The sequence below is a fragment of the Phalaenopsis equestris genome, unplaced genomic scaffold, assembly GCF_001263595.1.
Source record: "Phalaenopsis equestris unplaced genomic scaffold, ASM126359v1 Scaffold001035, whole genome shotgun sequence".
In the NCBI taxonomy this organism is placed as follows: Eukaryota; Viridiplantae; Streptophyta; class Magnoliopsida; order Asparagales; family Orchidaceae; genus Phalaenopsis; species Phalaenopsis equestris.
Genome location: NW_018165474.1, coordinates 53,134 through 66,758, shown reverse-complemented (window position 1 = coordinate 66,758; position 13,625 = coordinate 53,134). Strand labels below are relative to the sequence as shown.

At 31.5% G+C, this 13,625-nt stretch overlaps 1 protein-coding gene across 1 annotated transcript in view; it reads left to right on the top strand.

The window, feature by feature from the left end:
• The window catches only part of LOC110032833 (proteasome subunit alpha type-2-B), a 70,074-nt gene that overhangs the window by 7,503 nt on the left and 48,946 nt on the right, over positions 1-13,625 (top strand). Inside the window, exons 3-4 of the mRNA XM_020736594.1 lie at positions 7,841-7,905; positions 12,044-12,090. Coding sequence (XP_020592253.1) covers positions 7,841-7,905; positions 12,044-12,090 — 112 coding nt within the window. The remainder of the gene's footprint in view (positions 1-7,840; positions 7,906-12,043; positions 12,091-13,625) is intronic.

Here is a 13,625-nt window from a genome sequence, read left to right as displayed (position 1 = left end):
AAAAAAAAAAGTAGAAATTGCCATTCTATTTCAAATTAAAATATCATATCTCAAACTCTTTAAACCACATGTCTCGAGTTGCTATTAAGATCCGTTTCCATGAGAGAAACAACTTATCATATTGGCTCCGGATGATCTCCATGTTGCGTGTCTCGTGTGGTCTGGGAGGGAAGAACCTAAAATTGAAATATTAGTTACAATGAAAATTGAGATGAAAATTGAAATTTCTCTAATGTTAAAAAGAAAGTTGACTTAAGAGTTTCCCTCTGACACAATATACACTTTGCCGAAGGAGTCAGCCATCTGAGGTGTAAGAGTCGAGAGGTCTAGCACATTGGAGGAGGAATATGGATGGAAAACAGATGCATGTGTGGCTGGTGCGGGAGGAGGGCAGCAGGAGTGATTGGAGTGATTGTAAGAGTGATTGGAGTGGCTGTAGGAGTGTCGTGCCTCTTAGTGCGAGTGACGACATTCTTCAGCCTCCGGTATGTGTTCCTCAAAGTCCTCTGAACGTGAGGTCTCTCCGGGGGCTGAGCACCTGCCAGAATTTGTAAGCATGATTAGTATGTATAATAAGACAAAAAAGTAAAAATAGAACAGTGTACAATGCCAACAAGAAACATGCAGTAACAACGTGTAAAATCAAGAAAAGTAAGCAAGGCAACTATAGTGTAAGAAGCGAAAGTAAAAGTAAGGTGCATAAAATAATAATTTAAGCATACATACCATTTTGTATTCAGTTTCATTAGAAGAGTCATTTGAAAAATTTTAAATTTTTTTTGTCAATTTCATCATTATTTTCATCCATATCTAAAGGGACTTTTTCACAAAACCCTGTAGTATCCTTTAGGGGCAACACATTATCAATTGAACTAAGCTGAATACAAAAAATGGATATAAATGACTCTTGGTGAATTTGTTCAATGATATTTTGCATCTCATTAATTTTTCTTAGTTTATTCTTCAATACAACAACCTAATCAAGTTTATCTCTTGCTCGATTAGGATATCGAAGATAATAAATCAGACTAATCTGACGTGCCAGAATAAATGGGTCATAGTCAGCATATTTTGTGTTTATTTTAACTTCAGTAATATCATAAGGGCTGAGTGTTCGTGTTTCTCGATTAGAAACAAGATCAAATCACTCACAGTTGAACATGCAAACATTGCGTTCAACATAACCCGTATATTGCAACTGAACTATTTCATTTAATATGCTGTAATAGCTGATATCGTTATTTGTGTGTGTGCGTTTTCTCTAACATAAACACCAAAATTATAAGTCTGTTTTCTTTCACATCAGAGGTCCACGTGAAATTTGAAATCATTCACATCAAATATTTGTCATGCTTTGACGCTACGATTTGACCCCCCAAGCAAGATCTACTAAACTCTGGTCTGTGATTCCGTTGCTTGTATTATGAACTTAGAAGAAGTTCCAAATCATAATTAACTTTATTTGTAGATTACAATTACATGACGTACTGATGAATTGAAAAGCTACTTCAACTTACATATAATTTGAATGATTTTGGAAATTCTTTTTTGGTCTTCTTGCTTACAAGAGTCATCCCCTATGTTCAAGCTCTCGGTAAATAACTTGCGAACATCATTGTTATTTGTATGTCTGAGTTAATTGGTATATCATTTGGCATAATATCTAAGAAAATTTTTGATTAAATTTAATCCTACTGTAGGAATGTTGTACTTCATCGCAGTTTAGTAGAATATACAATGTAGTTGCTCGAAGCTCTCTATCTTTGAGGTAGTGCATATCATGTCTACCTAATGGTTCACCTGATATCTAGAATACAAATAATTCTGCTTGCGAAGGCTTCTCACCAACAGTTTCATGTGTATGCTGCCCTTGATCGAATTGATAAGAACATATATTAATTGTCTTCTGTAATAGGCGTGCTTCGCATATCAATCCCTCTGATATGCTTTATTCTTTATAGTTATTTTAATTTTATTTAGAAATCTGCACAGTTGAGTCATTTAGAAAAATTAAGATAGTAGTTTACTCTAAAGTAAAAGACATACCTCTCAAATGGATACATCAACCTGTATTGTACTGAACCCTCAACATAACATCATAACACAGATGTATGGGCAGATATTCCATCGAGTAAAAAAAATCGGGAGGAAATATCCGTTCCAGTTTGCACAAAAATAAATGAATACTCATGTCAAGACTTATCAGTGAATCAACATTCAAAGTCCCTGCGCATAACTCCCTGAAGAATATATTAATTTCGATCAATGGATCAAATACCAACTTTGGTAGGGCATTGAATGCAATAGGTAATAAACACTGCATGAAAATATGACAATCGTGACTCTTCATACTAAATATTTTTTCCGTCTCCAAATCAACACGTCAACTTATGTTAGAAACATAACCACTTAGAAGCTTCAAAGAATGTAACCACTCAAAGATTGTTTTTCGTTGATCAAATGTGAGAAAATATGTAGCTTTGAGTTTTATTAATTTTACCTACATTTGTCTCTTGTAGTTCTAACCTTTTCTTCTTACAATACACCTTTAGAGCCAATCTTGCTTTGACGTTGTATTTAGTTTTTTCGTTGATATTTACAACAATATTAGATATATTATATAAAAAAAAAGTCTTCTTAATATGAATAACATCTAGATTATGTCTAGTTAGATTGGTTATCCAGTATGAAAGATCCAAAAAAATACTTAGCTTCGTCCAAGTATGTGTAATGCCAAAATCTAGAAGATGACTCGAGGTTAGTTATAGTCTCTTGGTGATCTTTGGTACTTCATTGTTCATCTGCAATAAATCACTTACATTGATTCTTGGCGGTGGACTTGATCTTTCAGTTTTACTTCTGAAAAAATACATCACTATTCCTTTGAAATGGGTGATCACGTGCTAAGAACTTTCGATGAAAATTGAACCAGGAATTTTTTTCTTTCATGATTTAAACTGAATGCTTTGGGCATGTCCTGCTGTAGAGACATACCAATTTTCCGGCTGTGATCCAACTAGATATCTCATAAGTTGGGAAATCACTTATCGTCCACATACGAGTAGCTCTAAGGTGAAAGTTATGTTTTGTTGTAACATCATAAGTCAACACACACGTGTTTCCCACAATACCTGCAACTCATCTATGAGTGGCTGTAAGTACACGTCAATTATACCATTTGGGCTATGTGGACCTGGTATGATTGACGTTAGAAATAAGAATAACACAGTCCATACACATAGCAAGAGATAAATTATATGACATGATAATAATTGACCAACGTTAGGTTGCTGCGTTATTGTATGGTGTGCACTCATCTGCACATAATCAAGCCTAATGTTATGTGGCTTTGTTGCGAAGTCAGAATAACTGCGATCGAAGTGTTTTCGGGCTTCATCAACTGAAGAATAAGTCATTTTATTAGCACCAACAGATCCTGTATTATGTTATGTCATGCAAGGAGCTGTATGCATAGACACAAATAATTATTAAAGTTGTGGAATGAGAGAAATAATAAAGATGTTTGTAAGGAATATTTTTTTGATTTTTATTCTTTCTCCAACTTGGTTTTAACCTATCAACACTGCAAAATTTGCATTTCGTATTAAGTGCATCTTTCTTGTAATATAACATGCAGTCGTTGTCACAACAATCTATCTTTTCAGATAGTAACGCTAACTTCGATATTAACTTTTATTGTTCAGTACAAATCATTTGGAATTAAATTATTTATAGATTCATCTTCTTTAATAATGTTGCTACTTGATTGTAACGTTCCCTTGACATGTTGAAATCGGCTTTGATACTTAATATTCTCAGGGCAATCAATAACTCCGTATATGAAGTGTATCATTCTCCAAAAGTTGTTGTGCCTTACTTTTCGGTTCTTGATCATTATCAGACACACTTTCAATAAAATGAGCCATGTTGGCATTAACAATCATTTTATCATACACACTAGAATCATGAATCGTTGGAGCGACATAACTTGATGAGGCTCCAACATGACCGTATTGAACATTTGGTTCAAACTCATCATGTGAATTCCAATACCAGTAATCAGGTTCAAATCTCCTCTGGTATAGTTCCAACTCCACTTCATCGGGTGTCAGATAAGCTTGATTCTTGTTTTTCGCACGGGGGCATCAGAACCTGCCTTCTGAAAATAAGTAGGGAGTTGTGATGCCTCTTGCACGAATTTATCAACACCAGCTAAAAACTCGTCAGTAAGTTCTTTTCTTCCTAGATCTAATTTGTTATAGAACTGTGATCTCATGTTTCGAATATTCATCTGCTGTATAGATGTAGCTATATAGATCAGTACACTATGAATTTTATGTATTACATGCATACAAATTTATTGGGGTCGGCTATATGAGTATTTTTTCTTCATTGTGTTTTATTGAGTGTCATATTTTTCGTTTAATTCAAACTGATTGAGATAATTTTGTATACAATGTGCCTGTCTTTTTAGGTCTTTCTCTACCATTTTTAACAAAAGTTATATTTATACCATCTACTATCCTAATAGGTTTATTAGATGATCGACGTTTAATATGGAAAAACAACAAAACATTTTTCCCACTAAGGGTGGCCGACTACAAGAAACTTCTTTCTCCATGTCTTATTGAGTGTCATATTTTCATTAAATTAATATATTAAATTCATTTTTATACAATTTTAAATCCGCAATAGACAAACTTAAATCTTGTAAATCTATTGATTCGCAGGATTTACTAAATCCTGGATTTATAGCCGAAATACATGAAATAGAGATTTACAACATCTTGATATTTATTTTGTCCAAAATGGACCGTCTGACAAGATTTTTGAAATCCACCTAAATCCGATCTTGAATACGTTGCTAGACAACCCCTACATGTCTAACACATAAACCGTACATTTCACCAAAAAAAAAAAAAACCACACAACTCCTATATGCAGTACATAGCTAACACATACTTTTTTGGGGCATTTACATACATAGGACAAAATTCTTATGTATTTACATATGTCACACCTAAACTTTTATATTTAGACACATAGCACTCAAATCTTTAATATCACATCAAAAATAGTACTAACACCACCTAAACACAAAACCTAAACCTAAGTATTGCATGACTAACACCTAAACTATATTTTTTACATAAAAATCATTCAAGCTATATGCATTACATATCTAATACCTGAACTCTATATTCCACTTAAAAAGTCACCTAATCTCTATGTATTGCATGTCTAACACCGAAATTTCAATTTTTGCACATGTTAGAAGAAAAAAAATCAAAAATAACATAAAAACATGCGTTGATTGAGAAAAAAATCAAAGTTAGGAGGCGTACAGGAAGATTCCACACATCAAACACAAAATGAGTGGTGAAAACTAGCAGTAGATGCCGAAAATCGACGCTGACACGGAGGAGCGCCAGAGGGGAGGAAGTTGCGATCGGGAAGTAGAAAGGAAGAATTGAGGGCTGTGGCTCGGGATCAAGATTATTAGGGCGTTAGCATCATAGTAGTGTCAGTTTTTTTTCGACGTTAATAAGTAACTAGTAGCGTCGGAGTTAATAACTCCGACGCTATAACGCCAACTTAGCGTAGGTATCTCGACGGAACCAGTCTGCGTCGATTTTTTTCATCCATGGGACCGCACAAGATGCTACACAGATGCAAATCTCATGCTAATTTTGAGTCGACATTATGCCCGACGCTAATTCTGATGCTAATGCAACAGTTTCCTGTAGTGTTTGGAAAATTAGACTTGAAAGATTTTAAATGTGACTTTCATCAGCTTCTTAGCTTGAGATATAAAGATGTTTAAATGCTTAAATTATTTCCAAAGTGACGAGCATGGAGCTTGAAAAGCATGCCTCTTTTTTAATATTCTGAAAAGTTCTAGAAAATAGTCATTTTAGAGTGTAGGCTATCATTATCACACTAATTAAGTCACACCGGCACCTTGACATGAGCACTCAAAAGCGACTTTATCAATCTCTATGGCACTTGTGGTTCAACAGCCGATAATGCCAATTTTGTAATTCTTTTTAGCTTTTTATTAACATTATAACTAAATGAATTTAAATAATACCTATAACTTGTTTTATATGCAAAAACTTTTAGAAATAAATTATAATCTAATTTTGCTTTTATTAAATAATTAGGGGCTCGTGGGTTAAAAATAGGCTATCATTTTTGGTTTTCATTTGTAACATTTATTATTTAGAGTATTGTTGAAGCTTGGATTGATTTCATTTTTCTTACATGGAATAGAAAATCTTGCAATAAATAATAAATTTAATGTATATTATTTCTAATGAAGTGATGCATAATGCTTTGATGATTGATTTTGTTAATACAATTCTTCAATAAAATGCACAAAATCATGCAAATAAACGCAAATTTGTATATCACAAACTCATAATTTTTACAATTTTTCTTTACCTTAGATGAATGCAAAATGATCTATGCATATGATAAGTTAATATTTTTATACCAAAAATAATACATAAATAGTTGAAAACATGAAATGCATGCAATAAATTGAAAATCTTGCATTTGTATAAATCTAGATTGTATCTTATTTGAAGATAATCAATTACACGTAACCAATAATAAGATTTTAGTGGAGGCACCGTGGGAATAAAACAAAATGTTACAAGGAGATGCTCTCTCTAGAAAATTTAACCTACCCTTTGAAAATACTAGATGGAATTGCACATTCAAGCTGAGGTTTATTTAAAAATTTAATATATTTTTATAACCCTTTGAATAATTTTAATAATTATAAAACCCATTTGGATTTACGCTAAAATATTCTAATAAGATAGTGTCGGACAGATATAAGCTTTCGCCTTAAAGAGAAATCCTCATTATGGTAAGCTGCCTGATTTGTGAGTAGAATAAATCTCAACACCTCTTGCCAACCAATTGAGGTTTCTGCATCAGAAAGCAAATATCACTTCTTAGATACTGAATGATGTCTTTTTTCCTCAAATAGGCTTCTTAATAGTTTTAGAAGATAAAAATGATGGATGCACTATGAAAACATTTATTCCAGTGGGATTCTGAAGTTAAATTTTTAGCGTATGAAAATTTTGCATGAAATCCACAATTTTACCTTTTTTTTCCAAGCAGTGTGAAGCAGTTTTTCAGCCCGCCACTACTTTTAAACCTATATGATTGCCATGCAATAAACAAGGAAAAAAGTCAACGTGATCTCTCATGATCTAAGAAAATTAATGCCTGAGATGTTGAAATATAATATTAATTTGAATAAAGTAAAATAATGTAATGAATTATCATTTGCTAGAGTTCCGCTTGAGAAACAATTAAGACAATGAAATAGTGTAAATATCATATGCATCAAAGGAATTGTATCAAGTTGTAAAAAAAGCTAGTCGTCAGTTATCAAATTCTAATAGGTGCATTTACATATATAGCACACAATTTTTTTGTTTTATATATGTCACACTTAACTTTCATTTTACACGCATAGCACTCAAACCTTTAATACACGTCAGAAATGGAATTATTATCACTTTTTAAAAGTGAATTACACATTTTTCATGCATAAGTTTAAAGCACCAAAATGCTATATATGTAATTATAAAAGTTTAGGTGTGAGATATGTAAATACATAAGAATTGTCTGCCACATATATAAATCTCCCATTCAAATAAAAATGAAGAAGCAAAAATGATTTGATGGACGTTATTCAGAAGATCCAACTCTACTTGAAAGCTTCTTCTTGATTCTTATAAATATTTTACAAACATTCCATTCTGTTTTCTATTTCTTTCCATCATGATCTTATTGACTCTTGATGAGATTGCTGCAGCCGCAAATGGTGTTGTTATTGCAACCGAGAAGAAGCTGCCTTCAATTTTAGTGGATGAAACATCTGTAAGCATAAAATTATACCCATTGTCAGATAATTGCTAACTTTTTTTTTTCTTATTTGAAGTTGTGTTTTCCGAGTTTAAATCAATGCTTCTTGTTTCTTTATCTGAATGCTGAACTTGGTTTCAGTTATGCCAGTAGGAGAGAAAAGCATTGCCACCTTAATTTTTTTAAGGAAGTTGATTATTAACTTCCTGCCGAATAAATTATCTTGTGGCATTTCATACATACCACACAATTTATATACATTTACATATCTAACACGTATCCGTTCATATTTATATGGATACCTCTCAAATCTTTAATATCACATCAAAAAACGTGCCATCACTACTTTTTTTAAAATAAAATACACCATTTATTGTGTAGATTTATGACACCAAGGTGTTATAAGTATAAATATAAAACTTGGGTGTTAAATAAGTAAATACATAAGAATTGTGTGATATTTATGTAAATTTCCAAATTATCTTTTGAGAAGTGCATTTTTTTTTATTTTTCATTTTCCGATTCTGCTGTAAAGCACACGTCTATGTTTTTTTTTCCTTGTCTTTATAGTGTTTTATGTTCTATTATTATTTTTGTTGTTAAAATGCAATGTGAAAAGGTAATATTTATTTTTTTAAAGCCACTTAACCCAGCTATGATTAAGCTATTGCATGTTTGGAAGATGTATGAAGAATGCTTGTGATTTTTAATTGGCAATGTTTGCGAAGATGCTTTTAATGGATGCGCCGCATCTAAACCTTGTTGTGGTGAGAAATATGAGATGTTTGATTGGAATGACATGGAATGACATCATCAAATATCATGCCCAACTTAATACAATTGTGATTAATCATTAGCAGTAGTGATAGAGTTGAAAAAGAGTTGAAAGATGAAAATAATGGATGAATGAAGAATGAAAATATATTACTTATTTTTGATGCTATTATAAATATAATTAGTGCTTATGCACTTTTAATTGGATTATAACTAATTTAAAAAGTATATATTACTTATTGGTGATGCTATTATAAATATGGTTAGTTCTTTTGCACTTTTAATTGGATTATAGCTAGTTTGATAAGAAATGTATGTAATATATATAATTGATGATGGTATTATAATTATAAGTGGCAAATTAAATTGATGCATAGTTTCTATTAAGTTAGTGTATGAGAAGATGCATGATGGTAGGAATAAAGATATGAATGCTATTGGAGAAGTTATATTTGATCATGAAGTATGTTATGGCCTTGCAATTGCAATCCCATACTCTAATAGATGAGAACATTTTTTTGCTTTTAAGAGTAGAATGCCCAAATCACAAATTGACTCCTTTTTATTACAATGTAAGTAAATTTTTTTTTATTTGGGCAAAGTTTATAAGGTTATTATAGTAGAAATTAGATTATTGGGCAAAGTTTATAAGGTTATTATAGTAGAAATTTTGACTATACAGAATCTATTATTAGTTAACGATGTGTATCTTAATAGTATAAAGAAAATATTAAAAACTAATAATTGCCTTGGGTGCTTTGTTAAACCTTCGAAGATATAATATGTAAGTAAAGAGATTTAGCGAGGCGAGGAGATATGAAAAGGTTATAAATAAAAGAATTATGATTTTTAAGGAAAGGCAAAAATCAAATTATGTTAATCTACAAGCATTGTAAGGATTCTAGAAGTCTTGCAATGAGGGTAGAGATCAAGCCAAAAACTACAACTTTAATGATTTTATGTAATAGGTTTGATACATCAGAAGAATAATTGAGTTAAATAAAGTAGCTTAGGCAAATATATGAGATATATAGGTTTTGATTATGTTCTATGCATGAAAAGTGACATTGCTGAGATGATTATGTTAAAGCTTATAATTTCGCAAGTGGGCGTGGAGACATTTTTTTTTCATGTAGCTAGTCATTTTGAGGCGTAAGTCTCAAAAATAACAAATCACGCAAAGAATAAGTATTATACTAAGTTCACAATATGTAGTAAAAAGTAACATATTAAAATTTTAACCTTCTAATAAGTTAAAATATAACATATTTAACATCTTTACATGGTAAAATCAATAAATTATTTATAGTAAGCAGCATGCTAACATCCTGACACCAAATCATAAAATGAAAAAGATTATACAAACATCAAAATAAGACATAGTATAACAATTCAAAATAAGTTTGATTCAATTAGTCTCTCTCAAACTCCTACTGTCATCTATCAAATTAAGAATATAACAAATCACTAATTTTAAGATTTTTACATAAAAAAATTTTCATCGCTTTTATTAATAAATTAACTATTTACTTTCTCCCTCATCACATCATCAGTTGTTCCATATTCTATCATTTCTCCTCATTATAAATTTCAATCTTCTTTTAAATATTAATTAATAAGATTATTTATCAAATTTTAATTCAATGGCTATGTTGATTGATAAGAATAATTTCAATTTCATTTTTAGTCGTGTATTATATGGGTAAGTGATGAATATTTATTATAATTATTTTACTTATATTTATTTTATGAAAAAGCTTATTTTAAATTGAATACTCCTGATTAGAACTAAGGCAAGGTGCGTCTTGAGGCAGACCTCACAGTATGTGAGGTATAAGCCTGATGTATTATCCAATGAGGTCAAGAAAGGATTGTCGCAGGCCTCATACTATATATTTTTATACCATGTCTTGTTAGATGCATTCAAAGTGACGATAATGTGGTTTTAGTTTAAGAGGAAAACATGATTTTTATAATGTTTGGAGTAAAGGCTTAGTGGTTAAAATGGATGATAAGTGTCATAGAAGTGTTATGTAATAGGATAATGTCATTGAGATTTATAGGTAAATTTTATAGAAATGTAATCATGTTACATATATTGTATAGGTTTAGTTATTGGTGAATAAAATACTTGATACACAAACTAAAAATGGTGATGCATCTACAATCAATTCATTTCAGTTCTCCGGGTTCCAAAAGTCAAGCAAAGGTTCCAATATCATGATTTTAATCTCAAAAATGAAAAATATGGGAAGATAAAAAAGTTTCCTACTCCATTAAAAGAAAGGAAGAGGAACTTAGAAATGTCCTGAATGCCTTGATACTCTTTACAGTCCTTTTCAAAACATGTTAAGCAAAGATGCAATCTTAGAAATTAACAAATGTCTTATATAAGAACCAAAGGATGAAAAAGTTCATCAGAAAATTGGAAGAGAATTGGGAGATGCTAAATAATTCCTCTTCTATTGCAACTATTTGATGAACATAATCCTTTATGTTATGAGCAATTTTTATTCTTTATTTCACATCCTCACAAAGAGCATGACTTCAAAATGTGTTACCCTCCTGCTGCATACTCTGGACACACAATTATTTCAGCTTAATTCTCCCCCCTACTTCAATTTCTATATCTCCTCCACCATTTTGACATTGGCTTCCTTTTTTTTTTGTTGTTGCACACCTCTCTCTCTTTCACCATTGTGAATAATCAACAACAAGTGATCAAACCTAGTTGTACTCCACTACAAAATCCTATTTGGTGATTACTCCATTTTTTAAATGTGATTGTTGTCTCACTGTACATTCTCTCATCCTCCCATAACCTTCGGAGTTGCTCCCATGTATCTTCACTCTTTTTTTTCTTGTTTTCTTATATTCTTTTTAAATTATTTAATGTAAAGTGTATTTATATGATTTTATACAACTGGGTTGTATCACATTTGGTTCTTTCAATTTATTATTAAGAGACTTTCTTTTTATAAATAATGTTTTCTGAGTGTTAATTCTCATATATTACCTGTTTTGGATGATCTCTTTGCCAAAGTTTTAGGGTTTTGTGTTTAATGCATTGCAGATATGATTTTTGCTTGTTTGGTAAACATCACGGGTATTTTTTTACCTTACATAGGTGTGCATTTTATACACTTTATAGATATTGATTTCTTATTAAAAAAAACACATTTAAAACACTTTGTCTCTCACCACTCTCCTTTGACTATTTTAATGGTCATAATACTTTTTGATGGTGCAGTTCACCTCAATAAGCGTGCATACGTTTTACTTCTTTGGTATAGAATGATGAGATTATTTCAGTTGAACTTTATAATTTTGTATTCCGACTCAGAGTTCTTTTTATTTTCTCGCTCCAAACTAACTGCAGGTCCAGAAGATTCAACTTATGACGCCTAACATTGGCGTTGTCTACAGGTAAATAAGTTCACTTTTTTTGACATTCCGAAACTTGCTTTTATGCATGTCATGTAAAGATTTATTTTTTATTTTTTATTTTTTGCTCCCTGAAAGTTTATTTCACACTTACGGTATTTGTTGAAGTAATTTATTAGCCTTTTGGATTTATGTTTCCTTGTACTATTTTTTTCGCTGTCTTGCAAAATTTTTTTTTTTTGAGGGTTGTTTGGCATGTCATGTGAGGCTATTTTTTTCTTTAATCTATCATTTTTTTTTGAAACGTTCTTGTCTAGGTGCTTGCATATGGTAAGATTGAATTTAACTTCGAGAACTTTAAGTAAGCATGCCCACTCATTTTAAGACATTTTGAACACGTCTCACACATTGGAACAGAAAACATTATTTATTGGCATACTTCTCAGAGATTTTAGCATGAAAGATATTCTTATTAGTATCAATAAGTATGAACTTCCTATGAAAATCGTGAATCATGCCATGCTTTAATTAAATTCAGTACACACTTAAATCTGCTACTTGTTTAATGTTAGGGAAGGTCTGGCATTTGAAATGACTTAGTGTATTGAATAAATATAGCAATATGGCTAGACATATTTTTAATAACTAAAAATTTGTTTGTCTTTGAATTGTTGTTGTATGTAATTCGATAACTTCTATCATCATGAAGTTTCTAAAGGAATTATAGGACGTGGATATCCCCTGACTTTCTTTTTTATGTCAAACTTCAAGTAATTGTGAATACTTTATTCCTAGACTAGTGAATGCATCTTTTATTTTGTGTATGCGCTTACCTTAATTAATTTTTTTCTTTTTAAGGTTTTTATATTCAAGTCATTAAAGATATGTATACTAGAGCTGTTACTTGTGTTCAAACTGAAGGAGGATTGACAAAATATTTTCCTCGTTCTGTTGGATTACATCAGGGATCGACTTTAAGCCCATATCTTTTTGCTTTAGTTATGGATGGTCTTACTGGACATCTACAAGAGGATGTACCTTGGTGTATGCTTTTTGCTGATGATATTCTTCTCGTGGATAAAACGAGAGAAAAAGCCCAGGAAAAACTTGAATTATGGAGGTCTACATTGGAGTCTAAAGGAATTATTGCATCATTTATGGAATCAACAACTGATTCCGTTGTTGATTTAGATATCTTGGGTCTGAGATGAGAATGATTTATGGAATCAACCAACTTTTTAAAAGGTGTGAACGATTTAGATATCTTGGGTCCGTTGTCCAAAGCGATGGTGATATAGATGGGGATGTTAATAGTAGAATTCAAGTTGGTTGGTTGAAGTGGAGGAATGCTTCGGGCCTTTTGTGTGATAGAAAAGTACCACAAGACATAAAGGAAAATTTTATAAAACGGTGGTGAGACCTGCAATGCTCTATGGCGCTGAATGTTGGCCTTTAAAAGAGAAGCATAATAATAAGTTAAGTGTTGCCGAGATGAGAATGATTAGGTGGATGAGTGGCTTTACACTTAGAGACAAAATGCGGAATGAATATATTCGTGATAGGGTTGGTGTAGCTCC